The sequence below is a fragment of the Scyliorhinus torazame genome, chromosome 12, assembly GCF_047496885.1.
Source record: "Scyliorhinus torazame isolate Kashiwa2021f chromosome 12, sScyTor2.1, whole genome shotgun sequence".
Taxonomy (NCBI): domain Eukaryota; kingdom Metazoa; phylum Chordata; class Chondrichthyes; order Carcharhiniformes; family Scyliorhinidae; genus Scyliorhinus; species Scyliorhinus torazame.
In genome coordinates, this window is record NC_092718.1 from 44,673,819 (window position 1) to 44,697,429 (window position 23,611).

At 52.8% G+C, this 23,611-nt stretch overlaps 1 protein-coding gene across 1 annotated transcript in view; it reads left to right on the forward strand.

Annotated features, from left to right (window-relative positions):
• The window catches only part of LOC140387545 (cation channel sperm-associated protein 2-like), a 120,420-nt gene extending 101,975 nt beyond the window's left edge, over positions 1-18,445 (forward strand). Inside the window, exons 14-15 of the mRNA XM_072470783.1 lie at positions 15,654-15,812; positions 18,350-18,445. Coding sequence (XP_072326884.1) covers positions 15,654-15,812; positions 18,350-18,381 — 191 coding nt within the window. The 3' untranslated portion in view covers positions 18,382-18,445. The remainder of the gene's footprint in view (positions 1-15,653; positions 15,813-18,349) is intronic.
• Positions 18,446-23,611: the final 5,166 nt, after the last annotated feature.

A 23,611-nucleotide genomic window follows, 5' to 3' on the forward strand; every position in this document is an offset into this window, starting at 1 on the left:
AAGGGGACATCACCTTACATGATGATAAGGCAGTAACTGTTCATCACATTCACCACCTGTTTAAAAAGAGTCCGGCGGGGGTGAAGTGCCATCATAGGTCCATCCGTCTCGGTGGCCGGATCGTCCTCAGCGACCTCCTCAATTCGGGCGGTGGTGCGGCGGGCACGGATGTCCCGGTTGAGGGCACATCCAGGAGCACAGCGGTCTGAGCTTCAGTCCGGGTCGGGGCAGGGGGACTAGGCAGGGCCGGGGGTAGCGGTGCCGGCGCCGGCGGGGTGTGTAAAGGGCGCAAGGGGCGGCACGCGGTAGGTGCTCATCAACGGGGGGTAGGGCCGGAAGGGGGTGTGTTGTAGGGGGCGCCGGGTCCTGCAGGGGAGCAGTGCGGGAAGGGGCATGGGTGGTGGAGGATCCAGCGGGTGCCAGATCCCGGAGGGAAACCGTATCTTGCCTGCCGTCGGGGTACTCAATGTAGGCGTAACTGGGGTTGGCGTGGAGCAGCCGGACCCCAGGGGGTCCGTTTTATGGCTCCTCGCGTGCCTCCGGAGAAGAACAGGTCCCGGAGCCATCAGCCAAGGTGGAAGTGAGACCCCGGAGGTAGACTTCCTGGGGAAGACAAACAATCGGTTGTGAGGGGTCTCATTCGTGGCCGTGCAGAGGAGTGACCTAATGGAGTGTAGGGCATCGGGTAGGACCTCCTGCCAACGGGTGGTTGGGAGACTTCTCGACCGCAGGGCCAGAAGGACAGCCTTCCACACTGTTGCGTTCTCCCTCCCCACCTGCCCGTTTCCCCGCTGGTCATAACTGGTCTCCCTCTCCACCTGCCCGTTTCCCCGCGGGTTATAACTGGTCTCCCTCTCCACCTGCCCGTTTCCCCGCGGGTTATAACTGGTCGTTCTGCTTGATGCGATGCCTTTGCTGAGCAGATACTGACGCAGTTCATCGCTCATGAACGATGTACCCCGGTCGCTGTGGATATAAGCGGGGAAACCGAACAGGGTGAAGATGCCATGCAGTGCCTTAATCACCGTGGCTGAGGTCATGTCGGGGCAGGGAATGGCGAATGGGAAACGGGAGAACTCATCGATCACGGTGAGGAAATAGGCATAACGATTGGTGGACGGGAGGAGCCCCTTGAAGTCCACGCTCAGTCGCTCAAAGGGACCCGAGGCCTTCACGAGCCGAACCTTGTCTGGCCGATAGAAGTGCGGTTTGCACTCCGCACAGACTTGGCAGGCCCTGACCATGGCCTTGACCTCCTTGGTTGAGTAAGGTAGGTTGCGGGACTTGATAAAATGGACGAGCCGGGTAACCCCCGGGTGGCAGAGATAATTGTGGATGGCTTGCAGGCGGTCGTCCTGCGCGTTGGCGCATGTGCCGCGGGACAGGGCATCTGGGGGCTCGTTGAGCTCCCCTGGACGACACTTGATATCGTACGAGTAGGTGGAGAGTTCGATCCTCCACCTCAAAATTTTATCGTTTTTTATTTTGCCCCGTTGCGTGTTATCGAACATATAGGCGACTGACCGTTGGTCGGTGACGAGGGTAAACCTCCTACCGGCGAGGTAGTGTCTCCAGCCTCCACAATGGCTTGTTCCTCCTTTTCGACTGCAGAGTGTCGAACCTCGGAGGCGGTGAGGGTTCGGGAGAAGAACGCTACTGGTCTGCCTTCCTGATTGAGGGTAGCAACCAGGGCGATGTCTGATGCATCGCTCTCTACCTGGAAAGGGATGGTTTCATCCACCGCGTGCATAGCGGCCTTGATGATGTCAGCCTTGATGCGGTTGAAGGCCAATTGAGCCTCAGCCGAGAGGGGAAAAATGGTGGTCTTTAGGAGTGGGCGGGCTTTGTCCGCATACTTGGGGACCCACTGGGCATAATAGGAGAAAAGCCCCAAGCACCGTTTGAGGGCCTTGAGGCTGCGGGGGAGAGGGAGTTCCTTAAGGGGGCGCATGCGGTCGGGGTCGGGACCTAGGACCCCACCTTCCACGACATAGCCGAGGATGGCCAGCCGGGTGGTGTGGAAAACGCATTTGCCCTCGTTATAGGTCAGGTTAAGGGCTCGGGCGGTCTGGAGGAACTTTTTGAGGTTAGCGTCATGGTCCTGCTGGTCATGGCCGCAGATGGTGACATTGTCCAAGTACGGGTATGTAGCCCGCAAACCGTACTGGTCCACCATTTGGTCCATCGCCCTTTGAAAGACGGAGACCCCATTTGTGACACCGAAGGGGACCCTGAGGAAGTGGAAGAGCCGGCCGGCTGCTTCGAAGGCAGTATAGGGGCCGTCTTTTGGTCGGATGGGGAGCTGGTGGTAGTCGGATGAGGTCGACCGTGGAAAAGACTCGGTATTGGGCGATCCGATTTACCATTTCCGCGATGCGAGGAAGGGGGTACGCATCAAGCTGCGTGAATCGGTTTATGGTCTGGCTATAATCCACGACCATCCGTTTCTTCTCCCCGGACCGGACTACCACCACTTGCGCTCTCCAAGGGCTGTTGCTAGCCTCGATGACCCCCTCTCCCAGTAAACGCTGGACCTCTGACTTGATAAAAGCCATATCTTGGGCACTGTAGCGCCGGCTCCTGGTGGCGATGGGCTTACAGTCGGGAGTGAGGTTCGCGAATAACGAGGGGGGTGCGACTTTCAGTGTCGCAAGGCAGCATACCGTGAGGGGGGGCAAGGGCCCGCCGAACTTCAGTGTCAGGCTTCGGTGGCTGCACTGGAAATCCAGTCCGAGCAGCAGGGGGGCACAGAGGTGAGGGAGGATATAAAATTTGAAACGGGTGTATTTGGCGCCCTGGACCGAGAAATCCGCAATACAGTACCCCTTGATTTGCACCGGGTGGGACCCAGATGCGAGGGCTATGGTTTGGGATGCGGGATGGGTGTGTAGGGAGCAGCGCCTTACCGTTTCAGGGTGGATAAAGCTCTCCATGCTCCCGGAGTCGAAGAGGCATGCAGTGTCGCGCCCGTTGACCTGGACCTGCATCATGAAGTTCTGCAGGTGTTTTGGCCGAGTTTGGTCGAGGGTGATCGCTCCCACTCGCGGGTAGTCGGAGTCCTCAGCCGAGTCGGACTCGTAAAATGGCCACCACCGTCGGTCGCACGTGTCGGGTCGAGAGGTTGGCCGCCGACAAGATGGCCGCTCCCATGATTCGCACGAGGCTGATGACACGTCAGAAGGGAGTGTGTCGGGTTGGTGCGCAGCAGCATTGCGAGGCCTGCGGGCCTGAGAGCCTGATTTTTGGGCCGGCTGTTCTTTGTTTTTCTGGCCCCTGGGTCTGGCCAGGCAGACCCTCACAAAATGCCCTTCCCGCAGTCGTGGCAGATCGCGGAGCGGGCTGGGCAGCATGGGCATGGATGCTGGCCCTGCCCGCAGAAGTAGCATGGTGTGCCCCCATGTTGAGCGGGTTGCCGCGTGGCGCAGGCCTGTAATACGGCTGAGTCGGAGGAAGTCCGGGTGGGGCTCGCAGAGTCCGCGGGGTACGCACCCAAGTTATGTCGGGCCACCTCCAGCGAGGAGGCGAGCGTTAGCATGTCCTGGAGGTCATTTGCCCCGTTTTCGAGCAGCCGCTGCCAGATGTGGGTCGAGTGGATGCCGGACACGAAAGCGTCTCTGATGTGCAGGTTCATATGGACTTCCCCTGTCACATCCGGATGGTCACAGTCCCTGGCAAGCGCAGTGAGTTTCTCAACAAACTCGTCTAGCGATTCCCCCGAGCGCTGCGGACAGGTAGAGAGCAGATGCCGGGCGTGCACCTCATTGATGGGTTTGACAAACCGCTTGCGGAGTAACTCGACCACCTCATCATAAGTCGTCGCCTTTTCGAGCGTGGCGGAGATTCTGTGACTTTCACGGGCGTGGAGTAGACGCAGCTTGCGTATCCCCAGGATGGGGGTCTCTGCGGAGTCCAGGTAGGCCTCGAAGCACCGCAGCCAGTATTAAAAAATTTCCTTCGCCTCCGGTGTTCGTGCTTCCAGATTGAGCTTCTCTGGTTTTAGGCCTGCGTCCATCCTGAATCTAGTTTAGTCTAATAAATTGAGGTACCCTCAATAACGAAGCTTCGAGATTAAACTGTAAAGAAGGCTTTATTAGACTAAGAACTATGTTAGAGCTGAGACAAGTGCTGACTGCTACACAGCCCATGAGGCAGTCCTTTATATATGGCTCACAGATGGGCGGAGCCAGAGGCGGAGTCCCCAGGGTTCCAAGCCCGGTCTTAAAGGGGACATCACCGTACATGATGATAAGGCAGTAACCGTTCATCACACTAATACCTGAACTTATCAGGGAAAGATTAATTGCAAAAGTGCAAAATGATGCACACTCAGACATGCTGCAAGCGAAGGTTAGATCGCACTCAAGAAATCTAGCCTGATTTGTCAGGCGGCCTGAACTCCACCTGCTGCACAGGTCCATTTAAGTCTTAAGTTGGTTAACTATTATTTACTAACTGCAAGAGATATGTACATATATATTTAGCGAAGTGTTCAAGCTGGTCTCCATACTTGCTTGTGCCCTTACTGTGCTGTAGAATCAATCTCTTTGACCAGAGACCAACATTCCACCTGGTAGTTCACAGAAAGTCAGAATACTCTTTCTTAGAATCCCTACAGTGCAGAAGGAGGCCATTTGGCCCATTCCCCCACCCTATCCCTTTAACCCGGTAATCTCACCTAACCACATCTTTGGCCACTAAGTGGCAATCTAGCATGGCTAAGCCACCTAGCCTGCAGATCTCTGGATTGCGGGAGGAAACCAGAACACCTGGAGGAAACTCATGCAGACACATGGAGAATGTGCAAACTCCGCACAGACAACCACCCAAGGTCAAAATCGAACCTGGGTGATGCACGATCAATTGTACAAAGACTCAGGTTGGGTACAACTGTGGCTTTATTGCAGCAAGATGTGTGGCCTCCCACAGCAGCTGGTGAAATGACTGCTGAATAGAGGACATGCATATTTATACTCCTCCTATTGGTTGGAGACAGCAGGCAGGGGCTACCGGCGAACCTGTAGTACAGGTCCTACCTTACATCACCTAATACAGGTGTAACAGTGGTTTACCACATTCACCCCCTGTTAAAAATAAGTCTGGCGGGGGTGGTGGAGAACTATATACAGTAGTGAATTGATGTGCAGTGTTTTATTAGGAGAGAAAAAAAATGTCTTTTGAAAGTCCGGTGCCAGTTAGAGATTCAACCGGTCTGGTGCCTTGACGTTCCGCTGGGAGCGACGTAACGGAGGCGGCGATGTCGATGCTGGCGGCGTCGGTGCTGGCCTGATGTCGGGTGACCCCGGGAGCGTGCCGAAATCCTCTTCATCCTCTTGCGTGGGCAGGGGAAGGAGGTATGGTCCTGGTGGGGTTAATGTTGGGAGCGCTGGGGGAGGGGAGGGTGGCGCCGGGCCGGGGAAGTGTGTATGAGTGGAACCTGCTGGTGCCAGGTCCCTGAGGGAGACAGTATCTTGGCGGCCGTCGGGGTACGCCACATAGGCATACTGGGGGTTGGCATGGAGCAAGTGCACCCTATCCACCAACAGGTCCGCCTTGTGGAGTCGGACGTGCCGAGGGAGCAGGACCGGTCCTGGAGCTATGAGCCAAGTCGGGAGCGACACCCCGGAAGTGGACTTCCTGGGGAAGGCAAAAAGACGTTCATGGGCTGTGTTATTCATAGCGGTGCACACTAGCGACCGGATGGAGTGTCGTGCATCAGGGAGGACCTCCTGCCAGCGAGAGGCTGGGAGGTTCCTGGACCGTAGGGCCAGTTGGACGGCCCTCCAAACCGTCCCGTTCTCCCTCTCTACCTGCCCGTTTCCCCGGGGGTTGTAGATGGTTGTACTGCTGGAGGCGATACCCCTGCTGAGCAGGAACTGACGCAGCTCATCACTCATGAATGAGGATCCCCTGTCACTGTGGATGTAGGCAGGGAAGCCAAACAGAGCGAAGATTGTGTTGAGGGCCTTGATGACGGTGGCAGACGTCATATCGGGGCAGGGGATGGCGAAGGGGAACCTGGAGTACTCATCGACCACACTGTTCCGGCCGGTGGAGGGGAGGGGCCCTTTGAAGTTCACGCTGAGGTGTTCAAAGGGGCGGGAGGCTTTCACCAGGCACGAAAGGTCCGGCCGGTAGAAGTGCGGCTTGCACTCCGCACAGACCTGGCAGTCCCTGGTGACTGTCCGTACTTCCTCGACGGAGTAGGGCAGACTGCGAGCCTTGACAAGATGGTACAACCGTGTGATCCCGGGTGACAAAGGCTGTCGTGTAGAGCCCGGAGTCGCTCTACTTGTGCGCTGGCACATGTACCTCACGATAGGGCGTCTGGGGGCTCGTTGAGTTTGCCGAGGCGATACAGAATCTTGTAATTATAGGTGGAGAGCTCGATTCTCCACCACAAGATTTTATCATTTTTGATCTTGCCCCGCTGCGTGTTGTTGAACATGAAGGCCACCAACCGTTGGTCAGCGAGGAGAGTGAATCTCCTGCCGGCCATGTAATGCCTACAAATGCCGCACAGCTTCACCGATAGCTAGGGCCTCTTTTTCGACGGACGAGTGCCGAATTTCTGAGGCATGAAGGGTGCGGGAAAAGAATGCCATGGGTCTGCCTGCCTGGTTGAGGGTGGCGGCAAGTCCGACGTCTGATGCATCGCTTTCTACTTGGAAGGGCAGTGTCTCGTGTACTGCGTGCATCCCAGCCTTGGCTATATCAGCTCTGATACAGGGGAAGGCCTGTTGTGCCTCGGCCGTAAGGGGAAAGTGGGTGGACTGAATGAGTGGGCGGGCCTTGTCCGCGTAGTTTGGGACCCACTTGGCGTAGTAGGAGAAGAACCCCAGGCAGCGTTTGAGGATTTTGGGGCAGTGGGGAGGGGAAGCTCCATGAGAGGGCGCATGCAGTCGGGATCGGGCCCCAGAACTCCGTTCTGGACCACATAGCCAAGGATGGCTAGGCGGGTTGTGCGGAACACGCACTTCTCCTTGTTGTAGGTGAGGTTGAGGAGAGTGGTGCTGCGGAGGAATTTAGCAAGGTTGGCATTGTGCTCCTGCTGATCATGGCCGCAGATGGTGACGTTGTCTAGGTATGGAAAGGTGGCCTGCAAACCGTATCGGTCCAACTTCCTATGGAAGACCGAGACCCCGTTAGTGACGCCGAAGGGAACCCTGAGGAAGTGATAGAGACGACCGTCCGCCTCGAAAGCAGTGTATGGACGGTCCGATTTACGAATGGGGAGTTGGTGGTAGGTGGATTTTAGGTCTATCGTTGAGAAGACCCGGTACTGCGCAATCTGATTGATCATATCAGATATGTGTGGGAGGGGGTACGCGTCGAGCTGCGTGTACCGATTGATGGTCTGGCTGTAATCCACGACCATTCTGTGCTTCTCCCCAGTTTTAACGACTACCACTTGAGCTCTCCAGGGGCTGTTGCTGGCCTCGATGATGTCCTCCCGAAGCAGTCGTTGGATCTCGGACCTGATGAAGGTCTTGCCTTGGGTGCTGTATCGTCTGCAACGGGTTTGTAATCCAAAGTTAGATTGGCAAAGAGGGAGGGTGGGTCAACCTTTAGGGTCGCGAGGCCGCACACAGTGAGGGGTGGTAGGGGCCCGCCGAATTTGAGGGTGAGGCTCTGGAGATTGCACTGGAAGTCCAGGCCTAGCAGTAGGGCAGCGCAGAGATTAGGAAGGACGTAGAGGCGGAAGCTGCTGAATTCTACATCCTGGATCGTGAGAGTGACCGTGCAGAACCCCCGGATCAGGACGGAATGGGATCCGGAGGCCAGGGAGATTCTTTGATTGACGGGGTGGAGCACGAGGGAGCAGTGCCTTCCCGTATCTGGGTGGATGAAGCTTTTGGTGCTCCCGGAGTCCAGCAGGCAAGAGGTCACGTGGCCGTTGATTTTCACCATAGTCGAGGCGGTGGCCAGGTTGTGTGGACAAGATTGGTCGAGCGTCATTGAGGCGAGCTACGGTTGGTCATCACTGCCGTCCAAAGATGGAGAGCGTGCGGGACCCAGGTCGTGGAATGTTGTCGCCGTCCATGCCCCGTGGGGAAGACAAGGTGGCGGCGCCTGAAGATCCTGCGGGGGACAGGATGGCGGCGCCCATGGGCCACACGTGGACTGTGGGGGGGTGAGATGGCGGCACCCACTGGCCGCTCGCGGCCCCGGGAGGTGAAGATGGCGCGCCCACTGGCCGCGCGTGGCCCCGGGAGGTGAAGATGGTGCGCCCACTGGCCGCGCGTGGCCCCGGGAGGTGAAGATGGCGGCGCCCACTGGCTGCGCGTGGTCCGGGGAGGTGAAGATGGCGGCGTCCATTGTGTGTGGGCCAGGGGAGGGGGTGTAGCGGCGACTGCACGGGCCTGGCACACTGCGGCGAAGTGGCCCTTTTTGCTGCAAACCTTGCAAATGGCAGCGCGGGCCGGGCAGCGTTGGCGAGGGTGCTTCTGCTGACGGCAGAAGTAACATCGGGGACCCCCGGGGTGCGCGGATTGGCGTGTGGCGCAGGCGTATTGGCTGGGTAAAGCCCCGGCTGGGGCGGCCGTTTGTGGGGTCCACGAGGGATAGGAGGGGTGGGCCGCGCGGCCGGAGGGGTAGGCCTGAGCATTACGTGAGGCAACCGCCATGGAGAGTGCTAAGTTCTTAGTCCCTGCTAGGTTCAGCGTTTGTCCTTCAAGCAGCCTTTGGCGAATGAGGTCTGACCCAATCCCCGTTACAAAAGCATCGCGCCTAAGAAGGTTAGAATGTTCGGTGGCTGTAACGGCCTGACAGTCACAGTCCCGGACGAGTGAGATTAGGGCCCGCCAGAAGTCTTCTATGGACTCACCAGGGAGTTGAGAGCGAGTGGCGAGTACATGCCTGGCGAAGAGTGTGTACGCTTTCTGTGCGTAGTTCTCTTTGAGGAGCGCCATGGCGTCCGCGTAGTTCGGGGCGTCCTGGATCGGTGGAAACACACTGGAGCTCAATCTTGAGTACAGGATCTGTATCTTCTGAGCCTCCGTCAGAGGGGTGGTTGCTGAGTTGATATAGGCCTCGAAGCAGGCTAGCCAGTGATTAAAGTCCTTTCTGGCATCACTAGACTGCGGATACAGCTGCAGGCGATCTGGTTTGATTCGGAGGTCCATCTTCTAGAAAATCTTACTGCAATAAATTGATGCACGATCAAATGTACAAAGACTTAGGTTGGATACAACTGTGCCTTTATTGCAGTAAGATGTGTGGCCTCCCACAGCAGCTGGCGAAATGGCTGCTGAATAGAGGACACGCATATTTATCCTCCTACTGGGTGGAGCCAGCAGGCAGGGGCTACCGGCGAACCTGTAGTACTGGTCCTACCTTACATCACCTAATACAGGTGTAGCAGTGGTTTACCATATTGGGTCCTTGGTGCTGTGAGGCAGCAGTGCTAGCCACTATCCCACTGTGCCACCGATCACACCAGCTGCAGCCTTTTGACTTTCTGAGATCTCTCTTGCTCTCTTTCTACCAAAACCCCCGAAACAGGTGGTCTGTCCACAATTTTATTTTTATTTTTTCAAAGAATATACTTTATTCATAAAATCTATCATAAACATTACAGAACATTTTGAATTGTCTTGACTGTACATTTCCATCAGAGTTACACATTCCCTTGACTTTCTTCCATTCAATTTTGATAATATTACACACATATCACTCTTTACGTTACAATTCCTTCTTAAATATTTACATTGTCATGTTTCTTTTATACATTAGAGTGTTGGTGGCCCAGACCGAGGGGGGTTTACACTGTTACCCGCCCCTCGGTGTACATTTTCTGGAAAGACCTTACACAGTGGTCTTTCCCCATTGCGCCTTGGCGGCAGCTGCCCAAAGCTTGAGTGCGTCCCTCAGCACATAGTCCTGGACCTTGGAATGTGCCAGTCTGCAACACTCGGTCGAGGACAATTCTTTGCACTGGAAGATCAGCAAGTTTCGGGCAGACCAAAGAGCGTCTTTCACCGAGTTGATGACCTTCCAGCAGCAGTTGATGTTTGTCTCGGTGTCCCCCCTGGAAACAGTCCGTAGAGCACAGAGTCCTGTGTCACAGAGCTGCTCGGGATGAACCGTGACAAGTACCACTGCATCTCTCTCCAGACCTTCTTTGCAAAGGCACATTCCACAAGGAGGTGGGTGACCGTCTCATTTCCCCCACAGCCACTATGAGGGCAGCGTGAAACGGCGCAGAGCCTTCGGGTGTGCATGAAGAATCGGACAGGGAGGGCCCTTCTCACCACCAGCCAAGCTAGGTCTTGGTGCTTGTTTGAAAGTTCTGGTGGTGGGGCGTTCTGCCAGATGACTCTGACAGTCTGCTCAGGGAACCGTCCAACGTCCTCCACAGTCTCCTTTTCCCTGAGGGCCTCGAGGACATTACGTGCTGACCACTGCTTCATTGCCTTGTGGTCAAAGGTGTTTTTCTTCAAAAACTTTTCCACGAGGGACAGGTGGTACGGCACGGTCCAACTACTTGGAGGGTTCCGCGGCAATGAGGCCAGGCCCATCTTTCGTAACACCGGGGACAGGTAGAACCTCAGTGTGTAGTGACACTTGGTGTTTGCATACCGGGGGTCCACGCACAGCTTGATGCAGCTGGACACAAAGGTGGCCAACAGGATGAGGGAGGCGTTGGGTACGTTCTTCCCTCCCTTCTCCAGAGGTTTGTACATGGTGTCCCTTCGGACACGGTCCATCTTGGATCTCCAGATACATTTGAAGATGGCCCGGGTGACTGCTGTGGCGTAGGGTCGGGTTATGGGCCAGACCTGCGCCACGTACAGTAACACCGAGAGTACCTCACACCTGATGACCAGGGTTTTGCCCGCAATGGAGAGGGAGCGTTGCTCCCACCAGCCCAGTTTCTGTCTTACCTTGGCTATGCGCTCCTCCCAGTTTTTGGTGCACGCCCCAGCAGCTCCGAACCATATCCCCAGCACCTTCAGGTAATCTGACCTGACAGTGAAGGGGACAAAGGACCGGTCGGCCCACAATTAGCCCAGCTGCACTTGCCTTTGTTTCAGGTGTGAACGTTTTGCACTTTGCTTTTGTCAAGTCTCACACTGCCCCTCCCCCCACCCCATTCCCATGGTAATCAAACCCCACTGGATTGATATTGGGCAAACAATCGCATGACCCTCATCATTCCTCCATTTTACCTTGAATTAAAGAGACAGTCCCAAAATATTCATCTTATAAAGGCTCGCATTAATAAAACAACGATGCAAATTTAAAAATCAAAATGCTGCTTGTCCAGGAGCCAATGTAAGGCAGTGAGCACAGGGATAATTGGGAAACAGGACATACTGAGAGTCAAAACACAGGCAACAGAACTTTGGACGTTTACAGAGGGTAGAATGTGGGAGATCAGCCAAGTGGGCATTGGAATAGCTGAGTCTAGAGGTAAGAAGGCATAACTGCCAGTTTCAGCGGTAGGCGAGCTGAGACAGAGGTGAAGTTGGGTGATATTACAGAGGTAGAAATGGATAGTTTTGGTGATTCACAGGCATGTGGTGGTCAGAAGCTCACCTTGGGATCAAATGTGAGACCAAGGTTGCGAACAGACCGGCGTAATCGGAGACCGTTGCTAGGGAGAGAGATGGAATCAGAAGTTGAGGAACAGAGTTTGGAGCAGGGACCAAAATCAATGACTTCAGTCTTCCCAATATGTAATTGGAAGAAATTCCTGCTCATCCAGTACTGGATGTCCCATTAGCAGTGTGGGGAATGTATTATGCCAATAATCCACCATTGTATTTGTATCTGTGCTATGCTGTTGCCCTTGGGAGCTCCTCCTATGGGCTATTGTATGGCATTATTCATAGGGGAACATGTTGGGGCCTGTATGGGCTCTGCCCATGGCTCCTCCCCTTGAAGGGAGGTATAAAGAGCAGTCGACCTGTAGGTGGTTCTCAGTATTGGATCAGTCGCAGGCAGGCACTGCTCTAAGTTGATTAAAGCCACAGTTTACTTCTACTCCCGTCTCGAGTGAATTGATGGTCGCATCAAGCAGTCCGATAGTTTAGTAACAGCAGAGGAGTCGAGAGGTGGTGGTGAGGTAGAGATGCGTGTCGTCATCATACATATGAAAACTAGCGCTTGGATGATGTCGCTGAGTGCAGTATGTAGATGAGAAATGATCAGGAATTTGACACTTCCAGACTCAAGGTTGAGTGCATTAATTTCAGGTCATAACCCATTTCTTTGAACATGGCCGTTGCTATTTACATCTCCTCTAAACCCATTGTTTAATTCTTTACTTGTACTGATGCCACCTCCTTTTTCTTTGCACTTTTGTCATTAAACCTCTCCTGCCTTCTAGCCCATCACAGACTTTTTCTTTTGTTTGTTCTTCCCCATCCCTCCCCTTGCCTCTGCACTTGCTTCATTTCTGAGACAGCGGTAATTTTTTCCCCACTGCTGCCAGAAGGTCATTGACCTGAAATATTACCTTTGCTTCCCTCTCCAAAGATGCTGCCTGACCTACCAAGTGTTTCGAGCATTTTTGCATTTATTTCCAGCGCCTGTGGTATTTTGCTTTAGTACAGATTGCTGGATGCTTAAGTATTTCAAGTCTACCTTGATACAGAGTCCAACGATCACATAGAGAATATGTGTGCAATCATGAGGGATATATCCTTCTTTGACAGTTATTTTTCAATTAGTGATGGTGGAGAGATCCTGGGCGGGATTCTCCGACCTCCCGCCGGGTTGGAGAATCCCCGGGCGGGCGACGTGAATCCCGCCCCGACGGCGGCTGCCGTATTCTCCGGTGCCAGTTTTCGGGCGGGGGGCGGGGATCACGCCACACCGGTTGGGGGCCATTGGCAGCGCCCCCCCCGGCAATTCTCCGGGCCCCGATGGGCCGAGCTGCCGCCTGTTTTTGGCCAGTACCGCCGGCGTGGATTGGACATGGTCCCACATGGTGGGACCTGGCAGGTAATTTGGCTGGTGCGGTCCTCGGGGGGGGGGGGGGGGGGGCGCGAGGGTATCCGATGCCGGTGGGGGGGCCCCCCAAGGTGGCCCGGCCCGCGATCGGGGCCCACCGATCTGCGGGCGGGCCTGTGCCATGGGGGCACTTCTTCCTTTCGTGCCGGCCCCTGTAGGCTCCGCCATGGCCGGCGCAGAGAAGACAGCCCCCTGCGCATGCGCCAAAATACGCCGGCTGGTCTGCGCATGCGCTGAACCACGCCGACGGTTCTGCGCATGCGCTAACTCGCGCAGTCCCTTCGCCGCCGGCTGGCGCGGCGCCAGCCCCTCCGACGCCGGCCTAGCCCCCGGAAGTGCGGAGAATTCCGCTACTTCCGGTCGGCCTGACGCCGGAGTGGTTCGGGCCGTTTTTGACTTCTGCCGTCGGGCCATCGTGCCGATTGATGTGTTGGGTGTTCTGGGTCACAAACAGGTCACCAACACTTGAAGTGGTGCAACTCTATTTTATTATAAGGTTAACTATATTAACATACTTGAACTGTGGGTAAATGCAATACCAGCTTTAACTGTTGACCCTTGCCTAGTCGTAACCAGGTGATGCACTCAGCACATGGTGAATGTCTGTGTTGCAGGCTGTGAGCTCTGTGCTCCGAGCTGGCTGCTACTAGAATGAGCGGGAACTCTCCTGTCCCCTGTCTTTATAGTGTGTGTGCTCTCACTGGTGCTTGGTTGCGGTGTTGTGTATGCTGATTGGTCCCACTGCATGTCCATCAGTGTGTGTGTGTGTGTGTGTCTGCACCATAATATACTGGTGTATATTATGACATCCCCCCTTTTATATAAAGAACATGTGCCTGCGTGACAATAAATATTGTGTAGTGAATATACCTGACTATGTGTGTGCGTGTTATTTACATGACTATGTACATGAGGCTAATCTATTTACACGGGAAGGTGCCTGGTGCAGAGAAATAGGGTGTCACACCACCAACGAAATGAACATTATATACAAACTACTGGAACGATGAAACAGGATAACAGAACAGATCAAAGAGTCCAACATCGTAAAACTCATAAGTCAAGTCTCTGAGGTGGGCGACGAATTCTGGTTGACCGTCAGGGTGGCACACCACTCGTTGTCTGGATCAATACTGTGCACCAACAGCGGCTGGTGGTTTTGATTCGGGGACAGCCTGTTCTTTGTTATAACAGCGACTCGAAAAGGCTCCCTCGGGTCCTCGGTGTCACTGGTCTGCGGGAAGTCGGAATCTGACTTGGTTTGGGCGTAGGTAACTGCTTCTTGCAGGGTTCTTCGGAGGTTTATTTCATTTCCTGGTTCAATTTGAGGCATTGTGCTGTCATTCCAGGTGAAGGAAGGTTGTTTTACAGCTTTAAAAGATTTTATCTTTGATTTGGGACATTTCCCCTTTAAATGGGCGTGGTCCGGGGCCTCTGACATAATGACGTGCGTGATGTAGCACATGGGAGGTGTTTGCACATGGGTAGATCGCGGTTCCTTTACTGATGGCCGTTTTCGTGATTGCGCATGCGCGGCGCGCGCAACTGCTCAAGTGCAGTCCCTTTAGAAAGATGGCCACCAACCAAAATCGTTCTCTGCTCCGGGATTTCGGCCTCGAGGTGAGTACTGGCGCTTCTCTTACCTTTCCTTGCTGGTTGGAGTGTGTTTTCCTCACAGCATTTGCAGAATTTGTCCAGGACTGCCTGGAAGTCGCTCCTGTTTTACCCCTTGGAGAACTTGAATTTTTAAAAGATTTCTCCTGCTCTGGCATCGGCGATGGTGAGGAGAAGCTCTGTTTTTCAGGATTGGCCAGGTCTTCTAGTTCGGCTGCCAGCAGGAAGATTTCAAACTTTTGCCAGAATGTCCGCCAGTTTTCGCGGAGATCGCCTTGGCACTGGAGCTGCTGCGGAACCCGGATCTTGAACATCTTGCCTGGGAATCATTGCTGGTTGTGACTGTACGCTGAGGTATGGCTATCTGGACTGAACCAGTTCACTCCTGGTATCATGATATGTTGGGTGTTATGGATCACAAACAGGTCACCAACACTTGAAGTGGTGCAACTCTATTTTATTATAAGTTTAACTATATTAACATACTTGAACTGTGGGTAAATGCAATACCAGCTTTAACTGTTGACCCTTGCCTAGTCGTAACCAGGTGATGCACTCAGCACATGGTGAATGTCTGTGTTGCAGGCTGTGAGCTCTGTGCTCCGAGCTGGCTGCTACTAGAATGAGCGGGAACTCGCCTGTCCCCTGTCTTTATATTGCGTGTGCTCTCACTGGTGATTGGCTGCGGTGTTGTGTATGCTGATTGGTCCCACTGCATGTCCATCAGTGTGTGTGTATGTGTCTGCACCATAATATACTGGTGTATATTTTGACACCGATTTGGGAGAATCTCGCCTCCTATATATACGTAGCCAAGCTAACAGTGCTCTAAGCATCGTGTTTCCTTTCCTCAGACTTATTTAGACTTGGTAGCTCCTTTATCTGGAGATGCACGAGGCAGACAAACCATTCCCCTTTCTCTTGTCCACATTGCTCCAGCCTCCTCCTCACAAAGCGCTCCCTGTGACTGCTGGTCCCTGGTTCACAGCTGTTCTTAAAATTAATATGTGTTTTTAGCAGCTAGAATGCCATGTGATTACATGGGAAAGGAATGACACACTGTTGGTTTCATTTCTACACAGACTGGGAGAGCTACGTTCGTAAAAATATAAAGCTGATGAAAAGTAACGCGGTGAGAGAGAAGGTCATCTGGCCAAGGGACTCTTTGTTTCATTACTATGAACTGCTCGAGCAGCTCCAATACAATCTGGAGGAACGGAAGAAACTACAATTTCTTGCAGGTTGGTGTGATGGTTGGTGTTAAGTGAATGATGAGCATGCCGATGGAAAACACAGGGCACTATACTAGCCACTGAAGAAGAAACTCTCAAGATACAGACAGTAGCAGCTTCCTTCCAGGAGCCAGCTTGCATCCTCCGGGAGATTAAGTTCTTGAGAGACGTGGATAGATTGGAGAAGCTGGGGCTATTCTCCTTAGAGAAAAGAAGATTGAGAGGAGATTTGATAGAGGTGTTCAAAATTATGAGAGTCGGAGTAGATGGGGAGGGTCATGAAGCAGAGGACATGGATTTAAGGTGATTGGCAAAAGAAGCAATCGCAATATGAGGATATTTTTCCTTCAGAGAGTGAATGGTTAGAATTTGGAGTGTATTGCCTGAGAATATGGGGCGTCATTCTCCGCCGGCCGGAGTCTCCGTTTTGCCGGCGCCCGGGGGTTTCCCGACGGCGTGGGGCTGCCCCACAATGGGAAACCCCATTGACCGGCCGGTGTTACGGAGACTCCCGCCGGCCGGTCGGGGCAGAAATGTGGCGGGGCGGGTAGGAGAATTTCGCTCCATACATGATATGGGAAGATTCAATCATGGCTTTCATAAAACAACTGGATTATTATCTGAAAGTCAGGAGTGGGACTGGGTGAGTTGCTTTTGTAGAGGGGTGGCACAGGCAGATGGGCCAAAATGTTTTAAAAACCAAAAACAATGGCCGAAAAAATAAAGAGGGAAGAGATAAATTATGAGGGTAAACTAGCAGGCAATTAAAAAACCGAAAGTAAAAACTTCTTTAAATATATGTGCTGTAACCTACATGATTCTATCACCGACATGTCAAATGCTGACATTTTTATTATGATATGTAATCAATATCATGTCATCAAGACATATCCCAGTGAAGAACAAGGGGCGCAATTCTCCCATCGGGAGTCTAAGTGCTGACGGCGGAGTGAAAACCAGAGTGTTTCACTCCAGCGTCGGAGCCCGCTCCCAGCCCCCTATTCTCCCGCCCCCGGGGGACTAGGAGCGGCGTCGCATCATTTACGCGCGCTGGGCCTTGGCACCGCGTAAAAGCAGCGCCGCGTAAATGACGTCACCCGCGCAGTGCCGTCCTCCCCGAGGTCGCCCCGCAAGAAGATGTTGGATGGATCTTGCGGAGCGGCGGAGGAAAGGAGGTCCTCCTTCAGAGAGGCCGACCCGCTGATCGGTGGGCACCGATCGTGGGCCGCCCCCCCCCAGCGTTCCCGCGCTGTTCCCGCCGGCAGCAACCAGGTGTGGACGGCGCCGGCGGGAACCCGTCGTATTGGGCAGGCCGCTCGGCCCATCCGGGCCGGAGAATCGCCGCTCGCCCGTTGCAAACGGCGAGCGGCGATTCTCCCAGCGGACAGCCGTGATTCTCACCGCGCCGGTTTGGGGGGTGGTGGGAGAATCGCATGCGGGTGTCGGGGCGGCGTGGCGAGACACGTGCGGTGCCCCGGCGATTCTCCCACCCGGCGTGGGGGTGGAGAATTCCGCCCAAGGATTCTGGGGAGGGGATAAATCAACCATGGTTAACCAAGGAAGTTAAGGATAGAAATAAACAGAAAGAAAAAACATACAATATGGCAAAGATTAATGGTAAGCTAGAAGATTGGGAAATATTTAAAAACCAACAAAAGATGACCAAAAAGATAAAGAGGGAAAGATAAACTATCTGCGTAAACCAGCATGTAATATAAAAGTGAACATTAACAGCTTATTAAAATATATAAAATGGAAAAGGGGCCAAAATGAACATAAGCCCCTTCGAGAATGAGACTGGGGAAATAATAATGGGGAGTCAGGAAATGGCAGATGAGTTAATACTTTATTCAATTTTCACAGTGACAGACACTAATAACATTCCAAAAATATTAAATAATCAGGTGGCAAAAGTGGGGGGGAGGAAGTAAATACCATGGCTAAGATTCTCCCGGATAAATTACAAGTGCTGCTGCCACTGGGAAAACCGATGTGTTTGACGCTGGCGTTGACAGCGTTGGTGAGGTGCGATTCAATGGCACTTTGAAACATTTTTGCACGGGAGCAGATTTAGCATGGGCCTTGAGCGGCAGGACCTAAATTCGCTGACAGATCCGGTTTTCCAGAATGATATTGTAGCCCCCCCCCCCCCCCCCGCATCGCTGGCAAGCCCATTGGCTTTTCCTCAGTGCTTCTCCATTTTACACAACTTTAAGATCAGGAACCCAAGTTGAGTTTGTCTGCCGTGAATCCCACAGCACCTTGGTAGCACAGTGCAATGCAGCTTTAAATCGGCAAATCACTGTGTTGCCTGTCTCACTGTTAAGTTTATGTGTAGGTTCCCAAAGCTATTATAGTTCAAAAATAAGAAGATAGAATTATTACTAGCTGTACCAATTAAACGAAAAGCTCCAGGATTTAAAGCAGGTTCAGAACATGGTACCGTGAATATTAGCTATAAGAAGGATGGAATCTTAATTCTAGAAATGAAATGAAATAAACAGTCTGTCCAATCTATTTGATACGTGCGTTTGTGTTTCCTGCAGCTCAGTCCCTCCTGAATATCCATGATGTGTAAAAAGACTTCGAGATGTAGGCAGCCAAAATGTATATCCAAGAAAGTAAAATGCATTAATTACAAACTGTGCAGCGACAATGTTTGTTAAATAACTTATTACCCAATGTTGCAACTTAACCATTTCAATTCTACTTGATGTGCCATTCATTTTATCTACACTTTTACTCTTGTTATAATTTTTTTGTTATTTTTCTTGCTTGAGACGCAGAAAGAATATGTTTTTGTTATGGGGTGGATGGAGAGCAGAGGGGCAACGTGGCCATTTCCTGTCTGCTTTTGGGAAGGCCTAAGCCTTCGCTTGACATTTTCTTTTACACTGTGACTCTGGACTGATCGACCCTGTGACACTGGAGGTTGACTTTTAACTCTTACCTTCAGGCAGAAAATGGGTGTTACCTGATCAACTGGTTGATTTGCAGTGTCAGAGGAAATTAAATTTGGGCTGCTCGACTCCTGCCTATTTTACACCTAATGGTAAAAGTGAAAATTCAACCAGTCTGTAGGTATACTTTTATTATTGAAAGATACACACGTGGCATTGAAGAGACTTCAGAATAGAGCTGAAAAAATGTGCCCCCAGTGTTAGGAGGATGAAATTTGGGAAAAAAAATCAATCTCTGGAGTCTAAAAAGATGAAGGTTGCGGGTGGATTTTATTGAGGGACCCAAGTTATTAAATGGCTTAAACTATTACCAAGAAAGGAAGGGCAGAGGGTAAAGCAACATTCTACTTTTTGTGGTGCTCCTCAAGATGTCTCCAAGGATAGCATAACAGTGGAAATGTGGAACATGGTTAAAAGATCAAGATTGAGAGGATTCTCAAAGCGGGCAAACATACTGAAGGGAATAAGGCAGTAAGGTGAAGGTTATTCTAGAGCAGTGTTTTTCAAACCTGTTTTCCCGGGACCCACTTTTACCCAACTGGCCAACCATTGGGACCCACGATGGCCAACCTTCACGACCCATGCCAGCCAACCTTCACGACGCATGGCGGCCGACCTTTACGCCCACGACAGCCGGCCTTCACGACCCACGCCAGCCAACCTTCAAGACGCATGGCAGCCGACCTTTACGCCCACGACAGCCGGCCTTCACGACCCACGCCAGCTGACCTTCACGACACATGCTGGCCGACCTTCACGACCCACCATTCTCACTTACCTTTAATGCGGCAGGTGAGCCTGCTTGGTTGTGAGACCTTGTCCTGTTTGTGTCTCCGACCCTCTTCCTGATAACAAAACAATCCATCTTCAGTTCTTCACAGTCCTGTTGACTTGCTTGCTCACAATTAGAAAGTGGAGGAATCTTTCCTCTGTGAATTTGCGGCAAAAGCATGGATGGGATGTACAGGGCACGTGACGTCAGTGTACTTGCTGGGCGTATGACCTGCTCACTGCTGCCGCTTCTGGCCGGAAGACTGAATCGTTCCATTTAAAAGCCGGTGGTAGCAGGCATTCTCAAGTTAAAGGTCAGTCATGACCGTTGTGTGCTTTTCCTAGGATCGGGAATGCCACGATCGATCGCTCTGCCACCCTCCTGACACCTGACTGCAACCCACAGTTTGAAAAGCGCTGTTCTAGAGGATAGGATATCAGAGGTTGATCAAAGGGCACCAAAAATGGAATAAAGAGACAAGGTTCAACTTATTGTTACAGGAATACTGTAGAGTAGAGGGGCACACTTTGGGGGTGGGGACTTAAAGTAATTGGGAATGGTTCTGAAGATAGGCTCATGTTACCATCAAGCATGGAAATAGAAACTTATAATGGTGAAAAGTAAATTTGAAATAATAGCAAGAAACCTTTTACTCTGAGGATCGAAAATACTTTGTATACATTGCCAGGCAGTTTAGTGGAGACCAAAAGAGTAGAATGGCTTCAGATAGAATCCATATAATCCCTATGGTGCAGAAGGAGGCTATTTGGCCTATCAACTCAGCACCGGCCCTCCAAAAGAGCACCCAACCTCGGCCCATTCACCTGCCCTATCCCTTTAACCCTGTAACACCACCTAACATGCACAAAGTAATTTGCACTGCTGCCTCACTGCACCAGGAACCTGGGATCAATTCTGACCTCAGGTGACTGTGTGGAGTTTACACATTCTCCCAGTGTCAGCGTGGGTTTACTCCAGGTGCTCTAGTTTCATCCCACAGTCCAAAGATGTGCAGTTTAGGTGGATTGTCCATACTAAATTGCCCTATAGGATGGGGGTTGCGCAAATAGGACGGGGGCTTGGGCCGAGGAAGTGTGGTCTCAATGGGCCAAATGTCCTCCTTCTGCACTTTAGGAATTCTATGATCCCCAGACACGCGGAGAATGTACAAACTCCACACACTCACCCAAGTCTGGAATCAAACCCAGGTCCCTGGCACTGTGAGGCAGCAGCGCTAACCACTATGCCATTGATTATTTGTGATTTTTTTTTTCCTAATAGGCGATGGGCCGAAGTCCCGCTGCTGGAATGCCTGTCCCGCCGGCGAGAATCAAACCACCTCTCTTACCGGCAGGACAAGGTGGTGCGGGCGGGCTCTGGGGTCCTGGGGGGGGCGCGGGGCGATCTGGCCCCAGGGGGGTGCTCCCACGGTGGCCTGGCCCGCGATCGGGGCCCACTGATCCGCGGGCGGGCCTGTGCCGTGGGGGCACTCTTTTCTTTCCGCCTTCGCCATGGTCTCCGCTATGGCGGAGGCGGAAGAGACTCCCTCCACTGCGCATGCGCGGGGATGCCGTGGGCCGCTGAAGCTCCCGTGCATGCGCCGCACGGCAAAGTCAGCTTCGCGCCAGCTGGCGGGGCACCAAAGGCCTTTCCCGCCAGCTGGCGGGGCGGAAATCAGTCCGGCGCGGGCCTAGCCCCTCAAGGTGAGGGCTCGGCCCCTCAAGATGCGGAGGATTCCGCACCTTTGGGGCGGCACGATGCCGGACTGATTCGCGCCGTGTTTGGCGCTGGTCGGCGGACATCGCACCGATTGCGGAGAATCCCGCCCCTTATTTCCAACCCAGAACACACAAAAACTTATCAATTTACCTTTCTGGGATTTCCCGGGCTCATATTCTGATGGAGTGTGTGTGCGTATGTCCATCGCATTCCCAGTTTCAGCTTGCTCACTCAGTGCCCCTCACCCACTGTGTTGTGCATATTGTGTTGGTGTATGGCAGTGAGAGTGAGTGAGAATCTTGCGACTGGGAGTGAGGCAGATATTCAGTTGCACGCCCTCACTCTCACACACAAACACACGTTCACACTCTCTCATTATCACACACACACACATGATCACTCCCAGGCACAAACACGTTCACTCCCACACACAAACACTCACTCACCCTCTCACTCCCACACTCTATATGAATTCTCCCAAGCCCCTGCCGGCGTGTTTAATGGTAGGCATGGGGAGGTGGCGGGATGGGGGGGGAATATGGCAGGCGGTCCATAAATCAGCTTCACACCGATGTGAATTTACAGCGGGATCTTACACTGGTGCCCGTCATGGCGGGTTGGAACACCCGCCAGAGGCCGGCGAGATCCTAATTTGTATCCCGTTAATGAGATGCAGATGAAGGCCCGACCTGCACACCAGATTCTCCGTGATTCTGGTGGGAAAACATGCCGGCGTTAAACACGTTTGGAACAATATCAGGATATCCGGATTCACCTGGCACAACCCGGGGCTGCCTCCAGAGTTCAAGATGGAGGCCGACGGCAACCCTGGATCCTGGAAACGCACGGCAGCGGATCAGGGATGCAGCTGCAGGTTGAGCTTCCAGATTTGGTGTCCTGGAAGGGAGTTCATCTTTCAGACTCAGAATGTCTCTGGAGATCTGTCTTTGTTCTCAGGGTCCATTTTCTTTCTTCAATATTGGGTCAGTGATGTTGGGCACCTTTTCAATTGAACACGACAGCGAGCTATGCATCATTCAGGCCTATCCCATCACTAAATATAGCATGAAATACCCGGGTTCATAATTAATGCGATCGGGGCCAGAAGATTTGGTGTTCTGCCAGCCTCCGTAGGGGGAAACACTCCACGTTTCCACTCCTGCCACAGGACTTAGTCTCAAAATGGGAGAATTCCACCCATACACACACACTCACTCTCTCACACACACACACTCACTCTCTCTCACACACACACACTCACTCCCAGACACTTGCACATTCACTCTCTCGCACCCACCATGGCACCATGGCATCCCTGGACACGCCACGACATTTGTTCCCTGGGTTGCAGCCCCGCTGCATCTAGGAAGTTGAGTGAAAGGCTGCCAGAGGCCTTCAGAATCCATCCTCGCATGTCCAAGGGGGTAGCTTGGCATGTTGGTGGGTGAGCGGGTAGGGTGACAGGTGGATGAGGGGCCAGGCTGGTCAAGGGGATAATTGAGTTATCGGGGGGGGAGGGGGGGTTGTCAGAGTGTGGTGCATGGGTGGGTAGTTGGGTGTTCAGGGTGCTAGTTGGGCAGGGAAGTTTAAAGGGATGGTCGAGTGCTCCCTTGGAGAGTCAATGGTAAATAGTATGTAAATCCAGGAGTTAGAACTGGTTTGATTCCTTCTAACCTTTCTTGGGTAACTCTGGTAACCATTTGAAATCTCTGACTCTAACTCAGAGTTTTGGAGGGTTCCAGATGCGGGGGGGGGGGGGTATTGCCCATTGGACGTTGAGGGTTCCTGGACAATTCCGGCTTGTGCAGTGCTTGGAACTTCAGCGTGGTCCCCCAGCACATCTTCGGGGGTAGCCTCCAGGGTATGACCATCCAGAGATCAGATGTTCATGATGATGTAGTTGAGGGGTCAAATACAAACTCTGTCCGATTCAAATTAAGGACCATTAGAGGAATTATTCGGCTCTGGCCACCAAACAATGGGAAGACGATCGAGGTTCAAATTAAGATGTAGGAACCACATAATAATGATAATGGGAGACTGTGGTAGTGCGGGGTAGGCCTGGCGACCTACGTGACTGGTTCAGGGCTAATTGCATGGAAGCATGCAAACCTGACCAATAACGACTAAACGTGGCGCACCAGGACCAGGGGCCCGGGCAGAGTAGACCCCGGAGAGTTAAGATCTAACCTTTAGTGTTCTGAGCCTGTATATACTTTCCTTTGCCTAATGTTAATAAAACCCATTTGTTGTTACTGGAAGCCTCCAGTGCATTGTTTTTCTTTACAAATTTAGAGTACTCAATTCATTTTTTCCAATTAAGGGGCAATTTAGCATGGCCAATCCACCTAGCCTGC